This window comes from Saccostrea cucullata, unplaced genomic scaffold (genome assembly GCF_032062105.1).
Source record: "Saccostrea cucullata isolate Sc308-1 unplaced genomic scaffold, CSIRO_AGI_Scuc_v1 ctg431, whole genome shotgun sequence".
In the NCBI taxonomy this organism is placed as follows: Eukaryota; Metazoa; Mollusca; class Bivalvia; order Ostreida; family Ostreidae; genus Saccostrea; species Saccostrea cuccullata.
In genome coordinates this window covers 72,598-91,254 of record NW_026931011.1, presented here as the reverse complement: position 1 = coordinate 91,254, position 18,657 = coordinate 72,598, and the positions used below count along the sequence as shown (strand labels likewise).

The window sequence follows — 18,657 nt, the reverse complement described above, 5'->3', positions numbered from 1 at the left end:
AAAAGTTTCTCCTAAAAATCATCCTTTTTGGGATATCAATTTTTTCTTGAGCATTTGAAAATCTGGATACACATGCGTACATCACTGCAAATCTTTGTAAACATAGAATAACATAACAACGCTGAAGTGTTTATTATTGAGATGTTTTTTTCTTCCAAATTACATTTTGAAAGTACACATCAATGACATGTATTTACTTTACACACTTGCTAAACAGGTGGCCGTTTTATCGAGTTTGCACTGTATTTTTAGGGGACACTATGTAGCTTCGTTATCAATAAATACAGTATACAAATGCACAGCTGTAACAAAAAGCTATGAATTAATCCCATCTACATGTATATAAGAGTGTGATGCCTTCAGAACTTGAGTTTATCAAATTAATATCCAATATGTCCATTATACAGTATTCTATTTTTTTTTAATCAGATATTTCACGCTGCGCGGTCCTGTTTTGCGTCACCGGAAGAGAAGGAACAAATTCTGAAGGATCTGGTCCAAGTATACGGAGACAAGTTTATGAAGATGTGAAACCGGAAGTAAAGAAAGACGAAATCTTTGTTTAGTACAGAATTTCCATTAAGCTGAAGTCAATCTGATATACTTGTAACTTTTTATTGCAAAGTCAAACATATGTACTTGAATTTTCGATCTGGATTTGAAATTGATAACCTAATGACTCTATTTTCCTTTTTTTTGTTTGACAAGATATATGTAGACAAAATCTGTCTATTGAAGATGATTTTATTTCTTTTCATATAAAACTGCACTTAATGAAAAGAAAAGTTCATCGATGTTCAGTTCACTTGATTCGTTGTTTTCCAAGGTTCTTGAATCATATTGAATAAAAACTACATAAAAGATGCTTTTTTTTGTTTTTGTTTTATTGTAAAAACAGAGAGTCAGGATATAGATAAAATGGATCACAGTAAATAAAAAGAAAGTTAAACAATTTTAAGAATTGTCTTCATCACGTTCATCTAAAATATATGTTTCTTGAAATGTTACTCGGTTGTGTGACTTGTGTTGTTCAAAGATAATGATCTGAAACAGAAAAAAACCATCATACATAATTTTTTTTAAAGTTTCATTCGTCTTGCTGTAAGCATCGTTGTAAATGCAGTCTTGTAAAACAATTTTATTTTCAGCAATATGGTCATCTCCGGTTGCCAAGGGTATATGATCCGCTTTTCTTCAAGAGTATCGGATCAATGGCACTTGGCTATCAAAGATGTTAAATGATATGGTAATGAAAGATGAAATCGAAGAAAGTCTTTTTTACCTCGTTAAATCCCTGCTTCAGATAAGGACCTGGTACAAAAAGTGTTTGTTGGGGTCCTTTATTCCAGTATCGCCCCAGGTTTACCCCGTTAACGTACACAAAACCTTTGGTCCATCCCTGATTGAAGAAATACTCAGAGGGTAAAATATTTGTGCATACTTGATGGAAACAATTAAGGCATAAATACATTAAAAAAATGTAATAACATCGCCACTTACGTGCAACTGTAGAGGCAACCTATGGCTCAATATTTAATTGTCAGAGAAACAATCGAAAGATTTATATATAAAAAGTTTCTTATATAGGTAGCAAACTATATCTTCGAGGATTATCTTTGGACTCAATACAGGTATATGCCTTGTATGCTTTGATGTACCATCAAGATAGGAGTTCAGAGGAGTAAAGACAATGAACATATGACCTCCATTCAATCCTCCATCTTGTGGAGTACAGGCTACAAACAAATGACCTACATACAAATCTCCACATTCAGTTACAAGGGCTAGCGGCGTGTATGCTATGAACTAATGACCCAGATACAAACTCTCATATTTTGATATGAGTCCTGTGGAGTATAAGCTATGTCAAAAGACCCAGATAGAAATCTACATATTAAGATAAGAGTCAAGTGGAGTATAGGCTTTAAACATATGACCCAGATACAAACCTTCATATTTATATACGAGTTTAGTGGCGTATAGGCGATGAACATATGACCCAGATACAAACCTTCATATTTAGATACGAGTTTAGTGGAGTATAGGCGATGAACATATGACCCAAATACAAACCTTCATATTTAGATAGGAGTCTAGTGGCGTATAGGCGATGAACATATGACCCAGATACAAACCTTCATATTTAGATACGAGTCTAGTGGTGTATAGGCGATGAACATATGGCCCCGATAAAATCCGGGTAGATCTCTCTGCTTGTTGTATGGCTCCCAGTCAGTTTGATCTTTAAGACTACAAATAGTAAAATATAAGAATTATTTGTTAGTCAATCATGGGAGAAAAAATTCAAAAGTTTTTTGCACAACAGTTCTTATATTTAGCGCACATGTGTTATAATTTTATTCACCAAAACAGCCGATTCGAGATTTTGTTCAAATTCGGGTCTTGAGCGTAAGTATTAAATCATAATATAACCGATTCAACATTCAGTCCACTGCAACATATACCGTTTGTAAAAGTCTTCATCAAATTCCAGAGGGTAAATATCGACGTCATCCAATACTTGACCATCCAAAAAACAGTTGTTGTCCAAACCTTAAAAATGTATAAATACATGTAATATGTATATACATTAGTCTTTTGGGTTAATTGTTTGTATATTGTTTACATGTATATGGCGTATATTATTCGTCCTTCTCGGGAATTTTTTACTCGTATGGAAACACCACCACATTTCGGTGGAGAGCAACAAATTTTGACTTATACTCGGTACTTAGGGCCATTGGGCAGTGAGAGATCTTTTTCGTGCCAGCACCTACTGCGACACGGGACCTCGGTTATACGGTCTCATCCGAAGGACCGCCTTCCACGTCCCACAGTGGGATTTGAAGCCGCGACGTAAGGATCAACTCCTTACTTCGCGACTCTAGAGCAGACGCTCTAACCACTGCGCCACGCTGGCGAGTGGCGACGAGTCTATGGAGTATGGGCGATAAATATTAGACCCAATGGTATATATGATTCCACCTTGGTTTACATAATGTAGCATCCGACCCTACCCCTGGCCAGTTTTGTTACTTTAATTCTGTGTGAGATGTGTGTGATGATTCAAACCAAGTTTGAGAGCAAATTCGTACCTTTCAACTGTTCGTCGAGGACTGACGCTCCAAATATTCCAAAATTCACTCGTCCCCTATTCTCAACCAAAATGTCAAGCACTCTTTCAATCTACAAGAGAGCGATTTCATTTTTTCCAAGTTACTTAGTTTTCACTTTGTGGTTTTGTGCATTTGGTTTATTCGCTGCTATTATTCACGATTTCTGCTTTATAAATATATGTACAGAGAAATTAACGGTTGAATTTAGACTCTCATACGAACAATATGCAATGATGTCTTGATCATCATTGTAGTACTAATAAAATACAGTCATGATAGATTCCTACATGTCCTTTAATTTTCAGAATTTTATTTATACCGGAATTGCCCCGATGATCTGTCCCAGAGATATGTTGACATTTACATTGTCCACCATTCCTTCCAGAACAGCGACAGAGTTACCGTCAACAAATACCTACAAATATAGGTGATGTTAAGGTTAAAATCAATTATTATTTGAGTATACAAATTTCAAACCCCGTCAAAAAAAGCTATTATTTGAGTATACAAATTTCAAACCCCGTCAAAAAAACCTAAAATTTAAGCTAAATATATGTAGTTAGATATGAGCAGGTTCATCATGTTATAGTGAATTTCAACAGACTATAAAAATGAGTTAACAGTATATTACTCATGTTACTTTAAGATTTAAATCAGATAAAGATAACATTGACAGGGTTCAGTGTAGCTGATCTGACCTCGATCCTGTCCCTGGGAAAGTCGGTGAAGGTCAGGTTATCCCCGTGAGTAATGTTGGTCCGGTATAAGATGTACCCGTACATCTGTCCGCTGAAGCTATTTCTGCCCACTGGGTGTAACGGTAAAAGCTCCATGGGGACGGTTTTATTCATCCGGATTTTCTAAAGCAAACAAATGAAAATTTTTCTCTTATCATTATACCCCCGCAATCGAAGATTTTTGGCATATATGTAGATTTAACTCGTTTATTAATCTGACACTTTATTTTCTCCCAAAAACTTTAATCTTCCCTGTAACTTTAGAGCTGTCATATTTCACATGTATTCTAACACAATGTTTTTTTGAAAACCGATATATTCGACCTCTTGACCTTAGAGTTCGATCCACTTTTGCATTTTTTTTCGTTTAACTTTAGCCATAACTTAATTTTGAAATGATCAGTGCTAGTTTAAACTTCACTCCTTTATTTGTTGTGATAAGAGCTTTCCTTTTACTTCAGTACAAATATTGTTGACCTCTTGACCTTGGTCGTAGAGTTTTACTCACTTTTAAGAAAACTTTAACTCTGACAATACATGTACGATTGGCATAGTTGGAGCTAGGGCAGACAGTTTCATATTACACATGTACATTTTTTTAAGATAAGACCTCTCCTTGGATACCAACCATTTTGACCATTAGACACTGACCTTGTAGATTGACCTCTTTTGATTTTCATAATGTTTGAAATATTTGCATCCTCTTCATGTTCATTACCCAACACAACAGAAAATCTTTAACCTTAGCCACAACCTTTGATCAGTTAGAGCTAAGGCTTTCATATTTCAAATATGTATTCCTTGAGACAAGACCTTCTCTTTGGTGCCATTACCAGGGGGTTAAATTGAACCTTGGAGATGGAACTACTTCCGGAAAACTTTAACCTTGGTCATAAATTTTTTAACGTTTGGTGCCAGAGCTTTCATATTTCACAAGTGTATTTCTTTGTCACAAGAGCTTTCATGGAATCCTTTTTTTATTTCATGGCTTCGACCTTGACCCCCGACTTGCACTTAAAAAAGTTTAATCTTCATCATAAGCTGCCATAAAGGATCATCAATGTTTTACAAACACATCGTGTTGATTTCTTTACTGTACGTATATATTGATGTACTTGTATTCAAATTGGTTACATTTTATAACCAATATAATATATTTTATTTAAAGGTTATATTATATAACCTTTATATATAGAGAAAACAATGCAAGAATGAGCTATCATTTGTGGAGTATACAGAATTTTAGCCTTATTATGATAGAGTGATAGATTCAAAGTAAGCCTGCAGAAACAGAGTCCAGACGATTTGTTTGACGTTGATAAACCATCGACAGAAAATCCTTAAATACGTTAAAAAATTATAAGTTCGAAGAAATTCGCATGTGAATGCGTTTCGTGTTACCTTTGCTAATTTAAGGATATTTTCTAACGGCATGTAGTGTTGGATGTTAACACGACCTGCAGAACCTACAAATAGATTTTAACAAAAATGAATGAAATATGTGTTTTACTGTTGCTTTTTTGCAACCATACATATGTTGTATTTATCTTTAGACATAGTATTTCATCAAGTGCAGAGTGAGTGAATTTTTCATATCTGTGCATTTAATCGTTACCCAGCATTCGTTATATTTATGGCCGTTGTTACATAGATAATCCTTTTCGTGAAGTGTAGTTTTAGTCGTATCTTTTAAAAAAAATTATTGAAAAAGTTTTTCACCTGAAATATTACCTTTAAAATTTTTAGAAGTGCAGATATTAATAAATATACAATTTTTTTCATTGATAATTTACATTACATTTATCATGCAAATATAGAGTTACCAAAGTCTTCCTTGGGCGTGTCGTAGGGTATTTCAAGTCCAGGCATCCCTGAAACATTCAACAAGAGATTTACTGCCAAAGATTTTTATTATGCTGTTTATGATTATTAGTTTTTTTGGCCGTAGCTCATCACTTTGAAAACCACTTAACTTTATGATGTTTGTTTTACCATGAATTTTTTCGTGGATGATTTGTCTAGCTATTCTGTATTTCTCTGTTATATCCCCGGCCTCCGTCAACAAAGCATCGTAATCTAAAAAAATCACAAAGTCATCACCATCTAAAATGTCAATGAAAGATTCCTATTTTCGACTTTCTGAAGATGAATCACATACTTCCATGAAACCTCAATACCACCTACCATAGGAAGTGACGTCAGTCTTCAGTGTGTTCTTTTCAAAGTCCCAGTTAGCCCCACTCATAAAACCAAAGTTCGTTCCTCCATGGAACATATAGAAGTTAATGGATGCGGAACGATTCAAAATAGCGGTCAATGTGCTGCCAAAGTCTACGAATTGAAAAATAATATTATTAGAAATACCACCAAGTCAAGACTTGATATAAGAACCAAGTTTTCGGAGTATGCCATTTATTTCAGACGGTTTTGAGCAGAAGACAGATTCTTTATATCATGCAGGTAATAATGTACATATGCATTTTGTTGTGTTACACAGCCTGACAAGTATTTATACATGTAGGCCGAACTCTGTTTCTGTTTATCCTGAACGTTATCAGTGTAACCCATTTAACCTCCATCTATTTTGATACATCTGTGCATTTTCCTGAATTATTTTCAAAACCAAACATTCGATCATTTATTTGAGAAAGCGGTGTACCGTTAAGAGACTGTTTATGGTGCGGACCACCCCAGTAATCAAACCACCCTGACCAGTACTCTGTCACCATCAAAGGGAAGTCATCATCGAGCGCTTCCACCTTACGGAAGAGTTCTTCCCCCTGGGCGATATCCTGAAAGTTCACGGTAGGTAAGGCTTCTAAATAGAGCAATAAAAACACCAAATCTTAATTTTCTGAAAGAATATTTAGCATTGTCTGCCAATCACTTTAAATTATAATATAGAAACAATTTTAAAGTGGCGGTTTTATTGGATGCTGTACATCAGCTGATAGCGGTGTGACCTCTCTGTACCGAAGAGTTCCGAGAGAATGACGGGATAATCACTTTTTTGTAGGAAATAATCACATTTAGTAATTTTCTTATACTTTTCCTTTCCATGTTTTCTGGTCAATATTTTTTCGATGAAGTAAACACGGTCATAATATTGAAAAGATCGATTACTGTGAACGAAATGCGATCACGTCGCCGTGTCGGAACACGTTTTGACTTTGGAGGAATTTAAAAACTCCCATCTTCGTTGAATCCGCCAGATCGACATGTGGTCCTATAATTTGAAATTGAAAAAGTCTTGGGGTACGGGGACTCTGGTCTTGTCATACTTTTATAAACCGTATGGAGACGAGCAGCATTTTTGATTTATGATGCTACAACGATACCTGATCAAGGAATTCGAAGAATATGTTGATGCAGTGTTTGCACTTTACCGCGATTCAAAGAGTCTTTATCCGAACAAAGTGCAGGAAGAGAAGCAAATTAGAATGATTGGAATGAAAAGTTACCCTTTTCGACGACATAAATTAGAAAGTCGATGTAAGTGTATAACTTATGTGATGTTTGATATATATACTGTTAGCAAGTTTATTTGAAATAAGGCTCTTTCACAGAAAAGGTGCAAAAACAGAAGCACATTGGAATGATTAACAACATGCTTCTATCTTTAGTGGCAACGTTTCATTGAAATGTTAAATCGACTTCTTGATTTATGTATATTAACCTGTAAAGTTTTCTTTCATACGAGACGCATCGCTTGTCTAAAACATGATCTTGGCCAAAGAAAATATTACTGTAACTCTTCGTAGCGAAACTAATAAACAACAATCACTAGGATACAATACAAACGGGAAAAATTATCACTCACAAATATGAAATAGAATGCAAAATTACAGAAGCGTATTAGATTGCTGCCAGATGAAAATATATTTTGCTATATCGTACGAACAAGATACTAAGTCGCACGAACGAGATACTAAGTTGTACGTCCGAGATACTAAGTTGTACGTACGAGATATTATGTCCTAAGCGTAATATATATATATATATATATATATATATATATATATATATATATATATATATATATATATATATATATATATATATATATATATATATATATATATATATACTGAGTCGCACTAAGATACTAATATATCGTTATTACGACTTATCATCTCGTATGTGCAACTTATTCTTTCGTTATAACGACTTATTACAAAGAAAACATAGAATACAACTAAAAAATTATGCAAATCAATTTATGATCAATATAAATCAAATATAAAAAACAAATTTTAAAAAAACATATACAATTCAAATGTAAGATTTAAGAATTCCGTAAATTATAAATAGAATACACAAAATACAAATGTAAATTATACTATTCAAATGGAAATTATGCAATTAAAATGAAAAATTATATAATACAAATAAACAACTGTACAATACAAACGGCAAAGATGAAATTATGCGTTGGCATGTCATAATAAACTTTAAAAAATGTTTCCTTTGCAATCTTATATGATGATATTTACCACCCCGGCTCCTTCCTCATCACCATGAATCAGATCGACAGCTTTCGTTTATATATATATTAGAGAGATGTATGCCGCTCTCAGACATGATACATGAGAACTGTTAAAAATTTGATTTATTTTAGAAATCTGCAATCTTTATCATCGATAGCGCCCCCTTTCTAGAGAGGAAACTGATATTTTTGTTCCGAAAGAATTCTTTTATTTTCAAACCTGTCAAGGCTCTATAAATTTGTAGTGAGCCTGTCAACAGCTGTTAGTGTTAATTTATTTACCGTTTATTTTGACTTTTTTTGATAAAGAAATACTTTTCGACAAAAAATACATGTAATTGATTGAATTAGGAAATATTTCATCTGAATTCCCTTACTTTTCTTTCCATTTTACGGGATTTTCGTAAAACAAGTATTTGTTTGTAAGCTTTTGTCCAAAATGTTCACTACTTGTAATCCTTACATCGCATGATAGCAAAAAGAGGAGGGGAAAAGGCGTTTTAATTTTAGGTCGAAAATGCTTCAAGTTTCTGCATTCTTAGTATGTGATGACCCATTTATTTCATTCAAACTAATTAAAATAATTGCATACCTACCACATATAAAAACTTATCAAACAAGATTCAGCTAAATTTAACCCAAATGATGTAAGATAAAGTGGTCACGCTTGAATTGGCGCCCGGATGAAGACAAACGACTCGTTTACGAGATATTCTTTGGGTAACAGTAATTAGGCAAAGTCACTTCAATTACGAGGTCCCAGAACAATTTGGCAATTTATAAACAAGGTATTTGTATTTTACCCTTTGGTGTTGTTTCCATTAAGCTAGTTTGGTAGCGATGTTTATCGATTCACTTCGCAATGCCACGAATCGGCATTCCTAGCCACGAGTTCTAGGACTAAGACACAGTAAGGTAATGTTTCAAAGAATATTTTATTTATCATTTAATTTGAAGTTAATTTTTTTCAATTCATAAACAATCTAACATTTGTTCAAATTTTAACATACTTTCAAGAATGGGATTGTATCGTAAATTCTTGGAAATTATTATTGGCATAAAAATTAAATTAAACTGTGATTGAATTCGTGTAACTGTTTTGTGTCAAAAATATGTTCAACAAAATTATTCATGATGATTAAATAATAATGATAAAGTCTCGTTTTTGTACGTTTTGCTTTTTGTGTCTTTTTAACCCTCACCATATTTCAAATGGTGGTTCTTCGAGGAGTTTGAACCCACATCAAAGCGGGACTTACCCCAATTCTTCGTCGTTTTGGCGCCATAAAGTATTTTTCTAGGTGTAAAACTTTTATGGTATTTTTGAAAATAAATAATTATCATATTTGAATTGATATTGATCCATGTTTTCTCTTTCGTCCCGTGTATTTTCTTCACTTTTACAGAGATTATGTAAATAAAAAACCTTCACTAGAAAACACTTTTTTTTCTAGGACCTCATGTTGACCGATACCAATGCCTCGGACTTGATATTCAATGATCAAGAATGTATAGAAGGATTCTCAGCATTTCCCTTTGATAATGTGAGCTTTTGCGGAAGTATTCACGACGGCCTAATGTGTTGGCCACCTACTTTAGCAGGGAAAACCATAAAGAGGAGATGTCCGAACTTCAATGGATTTGACCCTAGTAAAGAGGCAGTCCGGAAATGTGGCCGAAATGGGACCTGGGAGGAAATTGTCGAGTCTATTGTGACGATCTCCAAGACGAACTTTGCGGAATGCGTTATCCCTAACGACATAGACATATTCCGGAAGTTTGATGACCATACCCGGAAGTCAGCGCTGACAATGAGCGCAGTGGCCCTGTCTCTCCTGTGTTTATCTATTCTGAGTATCATTGTTGTGTTTTTATTATACTATTGCATTCTTCCGAAATTTGTTAATACGATTCTTCATGTTAAGATCCACAAAACTCTCTTTATTGCTGTCATTTTTGATATTTTGGCAAAAATGACAACACATGTTTTAGTCATCTATGAATTGAATAACATTTCATTCATAAACTCTGAAATCTTTATGAATTTTGTGTGCAAATTCCTGGCTACGTTTACGCAATATACTGAAATTGTGTTTCTGGGCTGGATTGCAATGGATGCGAATTTCTTACAAATTCTTTGCAAAGCTGACCACTTGTGCACTTCCGGTTTTACGATGTATTGCATTGTGGGATGGGGCCTACCCATCGTCCCTTTGACGCTTTGGGTCGTTACCTTAGTGGTGGACCACAAAGTGCAATGCTGGATCGACCATACGTCACATCCGGTCATGTGGGTTGTTGACATTTACAAACTCTTCATCCTGACGGCCACTTTTATTTTTCTTTTGTTGGCGATGGTGAGACTTCACATGGCGGCATATAGAGAGAAAGTTTACGATCGTCCCAAGTTGAAATATGAAGTGACCATGTCGCTTGTCTTCTTCGTGTTCATGTTCATCTCCTGTGCCCTGGTGGTCGTACCTACTCACATTCCATTAAAGGTCCACCAGGTCATTCAACATTTAGCCGTCATTTTTACGTCATCCAGGGGAATGTGTGCCGCCATTGTATATGCTTTCGTGAACAAAGATTTTCTAAAATTTTTACAACATAACGAAGTTCGCATACGTTTTGGAAAATATCTCGCTTTAAATGTTCCGTAAATCTTCGAAGAAAAACGAATGAAAGAATAGGTTCCAATTTTGACAATGTTCGCTGTTTTTAAGAACATCTTTTTCAAAACCCCCAAAAACTATCAAAAGATACATATCATTTTATTATCATACATTTTGCGCTTATACATGCGAATGAATGCTTTTTTCCATTTATTTAAATTTAAAAAAAGTTTTAAATTGTGTCATCAGGACGATTTAAGGTAATGAAGGAAAGTAGTTTTTTTCCTTGAATGTCACTGGTAAAATTTTACTTATGACATTTCCAGCAAAATATTTTCATTTACTCTTATATGTTTTGAAATTTTAACACTTTTAAATGTTGGCTTATTCCGAATTTCTTCATTTTTATGCAAATTTTAATCAATTTTACACACATTTTCTTTCAGAAAACATAGAGCACAAGCTTGCCTATCTACCAAACTTATATATTTCACACACTAATATCAGATGCATTTTGAGTGTAAAATCTCAGATAGGCAAGCTTGTGCTCGATGTTTTCTAGGTGCAAAGAATTTGACAAAATTCCACAAGAATTTAGAAAATTCGGGAAAATGTCCTATTTCTGCACGCGCTTGTGGCCTCCGTGCAAGTTTTGAATTAAAATCAGTGCTGGTTAGTGCTAAAACAAGCATCAATTTAAGTTCTTAACTACAAACTATCACAGTATTAACTGTGTTCTGTTTTTACATCAAATAAGGGGGCAGATTTAGCCGTTACCATACCTTGTCCTTTCATTTGAAAAAAAAATATATGTAATCAACAATGGCATCGTCTGTCTGTTTCCATCATTTGGTACTTTGTAGAAATATTTGGTGTGTAAATAATGTATTTGAATGTACTATACTGTATTTAAAAATCTTGTAATGTATATTTTATAATGTATTTTTTGCAATAAAGCAACAGAGCAATAAAGTACTTGAATCGGACTATCAAATATATGTACTTTCCAAAGTAAATATTATATGTGTCGTCATAAATTTAGCAAATAATAGTGAAAGAATACTGTTAAACAATATAAGTTTCTTGAATATAAAACCTGTGCTTTTTACACATGACAAGAAATTCCTTCTTTAATATTTTTTAAAGTAATGGATTCCAGTGATGGAAAATAAACTAAAAATGAAAAGACATATTTTAAAGAGAGGAATGCAGAAATAATGATGAATTTTGTTTCTCGTTTAAAATTCGACATCCGGAACCAAAGATGTTTCATGAATTGTCAGATCATTTGTATGACTGAAGTTTTTACATAGCTACAATGATTAATGATGGCTGTTTGAGGATTGTTAAGCATTTGACTCAGAAATAGTTAACCAGCTTCGGGTTTTGTGACCCAATTTGCGTCACAAGATGCCAGGATTTAACTAACCTTGTCCAATGACGTCACACAATGGCGACCTTGACTTTATTATATTTTAACTTCTTTGTCAAATTGTGTTCGGGTTTGAATCTGTGAACATTCCTAGCAACGGAAATAGCAAAATATTACATATAAGTATGTGAATCCCCTTACATTTTCTGGATACGAGTGGTTTTTGCTATATTTAATTTATGGAACGCCAAATTAACATGTATTCAAATATTTGTACCGATCTTCAAATAATTGCACATATCTTCAAATAATAATGAATGAATTAAAGATAGGTACAATTGAATTAAAGATAGGTACAACTGAATTAAAGATAGATGCAATTGAATTGAAGATAGGTGTAAATAATCATACCTATCTCTAAATAATTATACCTAGGTACAAATGAATTAAACCTATCTTTAATGGAATTATTGGTACAATTCAATTAAACCTAGGTTCAATTCGTTTTGTGTTATTGAAAATAATGAACGCTCCTTTGGAGACAATATGGAGGGAAACACAAAGAACCTACAAAGCGACGACAACGAGGATGAAAGGAGAGAAAAGGGTCAATTCAAAATGTGCAAAAAGCATCATATACTTATTAAAATACATATACCAGTATATGCCCGAATACCCCCAAAGTGACGGAATTGACGTATGTGATAAAGGGAGTAGTTATTAGTGCCAATATCTTAGTAATGAAAGATAGGTTCAATTCAATTGTACCTATCTTTAAATCAATTATACCTACCTTCAATTCATTGATCTTCAATTCAGTTGTACCTATCTTCAAATCAATTGTACCTATCTTCAAATGAATTAGAGATAGGTACAATTCAATTATTTGAAGATAGGATCAAATATTTGAATATACATGTATGTTAAGTGAATATATATATATATATGTGAAGTTTTAGATTCTTTGATGTAACAGACTTCTGTGATATAAGAAGGGGGACAATATCCCAATATTGCTTTAATTTACCAAAAAACAAATTAAAATAAACAAATGTTAAGCACTCAACAATTGATAAATCCAAATTTAAATACTGTATGTCATATCATTTAACCTAATTGTAACGAAACTAATATGGCACCTGTATAGAAGGGGGCGTTGTCAAGCCCATTCAGGCCCTCTGTATAATTGTAGAAGCCGTCTGATGTAAAGAAGAGTTCATGTATACCGTTTTCTTCCAGAGTCTATCAAAGAAAGCATTTAGACCATCTTATTACATGTGTACACAGTAAACAGTTACACCTCTACTAACATATATGGCAGTTTTTAATTTGATGTTAACCACATTTTAATACATTTTCAGATTGGTTTGTAAATGGTTTGGAATGTAAATCTGACCTGTTTAATAAACAGTAAATGCTTTGTGTCGTTGCTGTAGGAACCAAACTCGTTTTCAACTTGTACTGCTATGATTGGCCCGCCTCTATGATACTGAAAACATGACAGTACGAACAGATTGATTGATTAAAATCGAATGACAATAACAATTTAAGGGCGTCCTGGGACATTTACATTTTTACATCCTTGCAAGCCGGGGGGGGGGGGGGGGGGGGGGGGGGGGGGGGGTCCAGGGGGGGGTTGCCGTTGGACGCCAATGGCAACATGGGTCAGGTCCCCTAGCTTGCAAGGATAGCATCATGTTGCCGTTGGACGCCAATGGCAACATGTTGACTCAGGTCCGTCTGTTACGCTTTAGGGTACCTAGCTTGCAATTGCCATTGTGCACCTCCTATTTTAGCATTTCTAGCGAAATATTTTGGGTTTCCCGGCCATATTTGGTTCTGTGTTGTTTAATTAAGGTCTAATAAGACAGTCAAAGAGCCCTCGATCAATTTTGTAAGTCCAAAGGCCTATGGCTTGACTACTAGTATTACGTACAGAATACAAGTAGATTACTGTAGTATATGCACTTTATGCTTAACTCACAGGTACTTGTGGACAGGACCACCCGATAAATATATCAATCCCTGGGCTTGCTGAATACGAATTATATTTATTACACTTAAAATACCACAGGAAAATCGGGAAAAACCCGAAATAATCGTTCCATACAAAAATACCCTACTATACATTATATTAAAAAATAAATATTATTTATGAAGAAATATCCAACAAGTCCCGAGGTTGATATTTTATCGGGGGGGTCTTGTTCACAAGTCACGAATACCTGTGGCTTAACTATAGTACGTACTGGTACTATAGTTACTATAGTCCATGTGGTGGGTTTTCTATCAGTAGACATTTCCAAGTGTTTCAATAATCAATCATCTACTATGCATAACGAGCATTAACGTCTGTAATACAGATCTAACAGTTTATGTTTTTATGATGTGATATGTAATTAATTATTTACATAGTCTGGCGATTGTGTCGATGTCCAGGTACATGCTTGCGGAAGTCATCTACCTTTTATCGTGTGTGCTTTCTACACGTGTTAGTATCAAGGTCAAGCAAATCAGGTGATTCAACCAAACGTCTCTGACGAGACTGAAGCTTTACTGGTACGTTTTCTTCTGTTTTTATTTTAAGCAGAGAAGCTTTTATATGCTCATTTTTTATGGCTACACCAATGATTATGTTTCTTAGTCTATATGTACATAATGTATACTAGGTTTCATTGATATCATACTAAATCTGTAGGGGTGTGCTCAGGATAGCTCTTTGGACTGAAAAATTTCTTTAATTATTCTATTCTCATTCAGCATCAACGTCCATCATTGAAATGATGAAGTGTGCCACTACTATAAGGGTCTCATACAGGTTTGTCTTGCTTTACAATGGTGTTATATCTGTCCAGATTACAACAAAATCTATAGAAGATGTAGCACTTAAAAAGAAGCATTAAAATCTATTTTTTGTTGACATAGCATCATCCTTCGACGAAACCAAAAACCGATAAAACATAGTGATGTAGTGCAGTTAGTCTACCTGTGTACCAAGTTTTATATTAAAACTGTCACAGGAGTAGTCTTTCCGACATACTAGTATATTTTATTTATCAATAAAAAATCATGACATAGGACGGACGGTTATGCAAAAAAAAAAATTACTCTCTAACTAGCTCATGTAATAGAACCATCGATGTGATGTCATGAGGAACCTTAAAAATATTAACAGCCAAATGCTTTGATTCCAAAGTTTTGATTATGGAAGCATTCAACATCAATAATTTGGACATATTGGTCATACATTGGGTATTTTCATATATACTGCAAAATAATACCCCCTCTTAAAACACGCATTTATAATTACAGTATATACCTTTATATACTCATTAACTTTTAGGACTTTGGAATCATGTTTCGTACATCGTGTTTTGCAAGACCCCAAAATATTCCTTTTAGAATATAATTTCGGTCTTCGCATAAGTCAATTACCTGCAAATCTGAAACCTCGGCCATAAGTCGGGAGAAGTACCTTCTAACATGTGATTGGTAACCATGGTAATTTGTCCTAACTTTCATATCGGGATCCCGTAACAGCCAACTAGTAAAAGCAGGACAGAAAATCAAAGTATGAAGTACACGAACCTCTAAATTACACAAAGCCCCTTCTCACACAGAATTACCTTAAAAGAAAAGGTGGACTTAGAGTTTGATGTTGTATGCCATTTTTAGCAATGTGCCGTTTACTAATTTTTTGACGTGTACTTATTAAAATATTTGAAACTAAGTTTATAAATAAAAAAAAAGTTAAGGACAAATATTGTAGTATATAATGTCAAAAGATTTTGTCTTACTAATAACAAAATTTTTCTTACGCTGGAAGACCCCCAAAATCCCACTCGGAGCAGATGTACGGCCCTGGTCGGAATATGACGTAAAGCCCTGCCCTCTGGGCCATTTTAATGAATCTCCTAAAAGAAAAACCGGAAATATAAATACTAACCGGAAATTGCATCAGTCAGAAAAAGCATTATTTGTCGCTGAAATTGGTCTGAGCAGGGATTGATAAATTTCCTCTTAGATGCGGCATACTGTCAAGCATAAAATAGGAAAAATGATTTAACGTTGTAATTTCTTGCAACTATTCCTGATACCTTAATTACATGGTTTTATTTCTTGGTATTCATACTTGACCGATACAAAGTGTTTTTATCATGGAATACTTTGACGTATTTTTCAATCTCACATATTTTTTTAGATCATACATTATATCTTTCAGCTTAAAAGTTAAGAGCTCTAATCAGTTTACATCGAATTTTAAGATTGCTTATTTTGGTAGTATTTACCGTAAGTCTAGAATTCCGTTAAAGTTGTATCTACCGGGATATGGTTCGTGTTGATTCCAAGGAGCATAACTGCAAAAAATGATATCTGTGGATGTTCTTAACTAGATCATTGTAACAGCAAAGGATAAATACATGGTATAAGTATTTTTAAAAACTAGATGAAAATTAAACTATGCACAATCTGTGTGATAAAAAAAAATCTGCAACTTCCTCACACTCCGCAATTCTGGATACTTTGTATGCTTATTATATATTATTGCGCACAATAAGCGCCATTGATATGCCCGCCTGATAAATCTTTTAAAGAAAAACATTTTTTCTAAATTATATCCAATTTACGGTAATAGAGGAGACTTTATACAGTTTCAGACAGGATTTGTAAATTTGATTTCAACGCAAGAGCATGATTTTTTTTCTTTTTTATTCAGTTTTATGCATTATATTATATGTTGTCATTTAATAATATAATTAATCTTTTTAATCCTACAAACATGTCTTGTGTATAAATATAACAATGTTGTCAGGCGAGTGTTTAATTCCAAAAATGAAAGCTGAACTTAAATGATTTTTTAGTTCTTACAGCGTGAGAGTGTTCAGTCCACATGCCTTCATTTTCCGCATCCGGTCCCACCAATATTCCGGAACGACCCGAAAATAATGCAAGCTTCCGCTTAAAATATGTAGCGGATTGCCATCTAAATAAAATGTCCGGTTCTTAAATGTCAAACTTCCATTACTCACATAGGGAGAATCACTTATCTGTGCAGACGCAGTAGTAAAAACCCAGAAAGTTATTACTGCAAGGGTGCATGCAGAGGTGCAGAGTCTCGTGTCCATTGCTCTGTACAGTTTGCTGTCGTCTGCAGACATTGCAATGTCGTCTGCACGTAGATAAGAGCGACTTTAGTGATCTCTAGTGGAGAAAAACCGCGTACTGGCACCGTGTGGGTTTGAGTGCATGGCTACATTCATTATCATACCGAGTACTAATTCTATCATTGTCTAAATAACATTTCAATTGTTTTTATCTGATTTGACCTATTTATTGGACAAGAATAAAGGTCAACAACCAAAACAATACTTAAATGTTGAAATTTTACTTTAACTATCAAACAAGATGTGTTTGTGAAACATTGATGCCTCTGTATGGCAGATTATGGCAGAGGTAAAGTGTCCCAAATTTTATACAAGTCAACCTCCGGGGCATGGGTTAAAAGATCAGAAATGTTGGAACCCGAAGATAAGTCTTATTCTAAGGAATATAACTGCAAAAAATGAAAGTCATACCACCAACCTTTTAAAGGTTATGTTGAAGGTTCAAGTTTTTGAAAAGTAAGTCAAACATGAAGGTCAAGATTAAAGGGTCAATATTAATGATGCCAAAGTGAAGGTATTAACACAAAAAATTAAATGAGACATATGAAAAGCCCAAACACCGACCGTTTCAAAATAGGTCAAATTCCAAGTTCGAAGACAAATCTCTAAGCTTTCAAGTGAAATTCTTGTCGCATGAATAATACTTGTAAAATATGATTTTAGGCCTAGAAATAACCGTTGAAAAATTATGGTCAAGGTTAAACTTTTAAAAAATGTGCTTAAGTTCATTCCCATGGAATGGTTTTTTTCAAGTATACAGGTAAGATATGAAAGCCTAGCACCAGCTAAAAGAGTTCGCGTACCTATCAATTTTACCGAAATATTTAGTAAAAAAAATACTTAATACCTATAACATTTTTTAATATAACACAATTATCTGTCATCTTTGGACTTTCAGTAAGGCGTGGCATTCTCGACGCTACATAATTAGCGTTTCTTTTGGAATGGCAATACATGTCATTGGTTAAGAAATGAATAACATCAGCAACTTTAAATTGTTGTTGTCAACGATGAGACGACTTAAGCCCCACTTCTTTGCCGTACAAAAAGCTATTATTGAATCCTTGCTACACTCGTTGACATATTCGCCCGAATTTCTTTTGCATGTACATGTATATTTTCAACAGTAAATGAAAGGCTGTGTAAATTTCAGACGCTAATTATCT

At 34.1% G+C, this 18,657-nt stretch overlaps 3 protein-coding genes across 6 annotated transcripts in view; 2 read left to right on the top strand and 1 right to left on the bottom strand.

The window, feature by feature from the left end:
- Positions 1–866, top strand: part of LOC134231028 (adenosine deaminase-like) — a 116,945-nt gene extending 116,079 nt beyond the window's left edge. For both annotated transcript variants that reach the window (XM_062712927.1, XM_062712928.1), the window contains one exon: positions 430–866. In XM_062712927.1, the coding sequence (XP_062568911.1) occupies positions 430–531 (102 nt within the window). In that variant the 3' untranslated portion in view covers positions 532–866. The remainder of the gene's footprint in view (positions 1–429) is intronic.
- Positions 867–912: 46 nt separating this feature from the next.
- On the bottom strand, positions 913–17,659 carry LOC134231024 (beta-galactosidase-1-like protein 2). 3 transcript variants are annotated; one of them, XM_062712920.1, is made up of 18 exons: positions 17,196–17,653; positions 16,616–16,684; positions 16,145–16,240; positions 15,762–15,870; positions 13,723–13,815; positions 13,466–13,568; positions 6,513–6,671; positions 6,038–6,184; positions 5,846–5,929; positions 5,677–5,724; positions 5,255–5,319; positions 3,815–3,976; positions 3,436–3,531; positions 3,096–3,186; positions 2,466–2,553; positions 2,136–2,250; positions 1,283–1,399; positions 913–1,044 (listed from the first exon to the last, which is right to left on the bottom strand). In XM_062712920.1, the coding sequence occupies exons 1-18, from the start codon at positions 17,483–17,485 to the stop codon at positions 955–957; spliced, it is 2,022 nt and encodes a 673-aa protein (XP_062568904.1). In that variant the 5' UTR covers positions 17,486–17,653; the 3' UTR covers positions 913–954. The 3 variants fall into 3 exon arrangements, 2 of the variants coding, with proteins under 2 accessions (XP_062568904.1, XP_062568905.1); XR_009984480.1 differs by lacking the exon at positions 913–1,044 and having other exon boundaries at positions 2,012–2,250; positions 17,196–17,659; XM_062712921.1 differs by lacking the exon at positions 913–1,044 and having other exon boundaries at positions 2,074–2,250; positions 17,196–17,658.
- LOC134231027 (calcitonin receptor-like protein 1) lies at positions 8,844–11,097 on the top strand. The gene is made up of 2 exons (XM_062712926.1): positions 8,844–9,254; positions 9,794–11,097. The coding sequence occupies exon 2, from the start codon at positions 9,800–9,802 to the stop codon at positions 11,000–11,002; it is 1,203 nt and encodes a 400-aa protein (XP_062568910.1). The 5' UTR covers positions 8,844–9,254; positions 9,794–9,799; the 3' UTR covers positions 11,003–11,097.
- Positions 17,660–18,657: the final 998 nt, after the last annotated feature.

Excerpts from the sequence above, each read along its gene's own strand:
- LOC134231027 (XM_062712926.1), top strand. The coding sequence starts at position 9,800 with ATGTTGACCGATACCAATGCCTCGGACTTGATATTCAATGATCAAGAA.
- LOC134231024 (XM_062712920.1), bottom strand. The coding sequence starts at position 17,485 with ATGTCTGCAGACGACAGCAAACTGTACAGAGCAATGGACACGAGACTC. Across the intron at positions 16,685-17,195 it reads GGACTGAACACTCTCACGCT|TTATGCTCCTTGGAATCAAC; the intron begins GTAAGAACTAAA and ends CATTTTTTGCAG. Across the intron at positions 5,320-5,676 it reads CACGCCCAAGGAAGACTTTG|GTTCTGCAGGTCGTGTTAAC; the intron begins GTAACTCTATAT and ends ATCTATTTGTAG.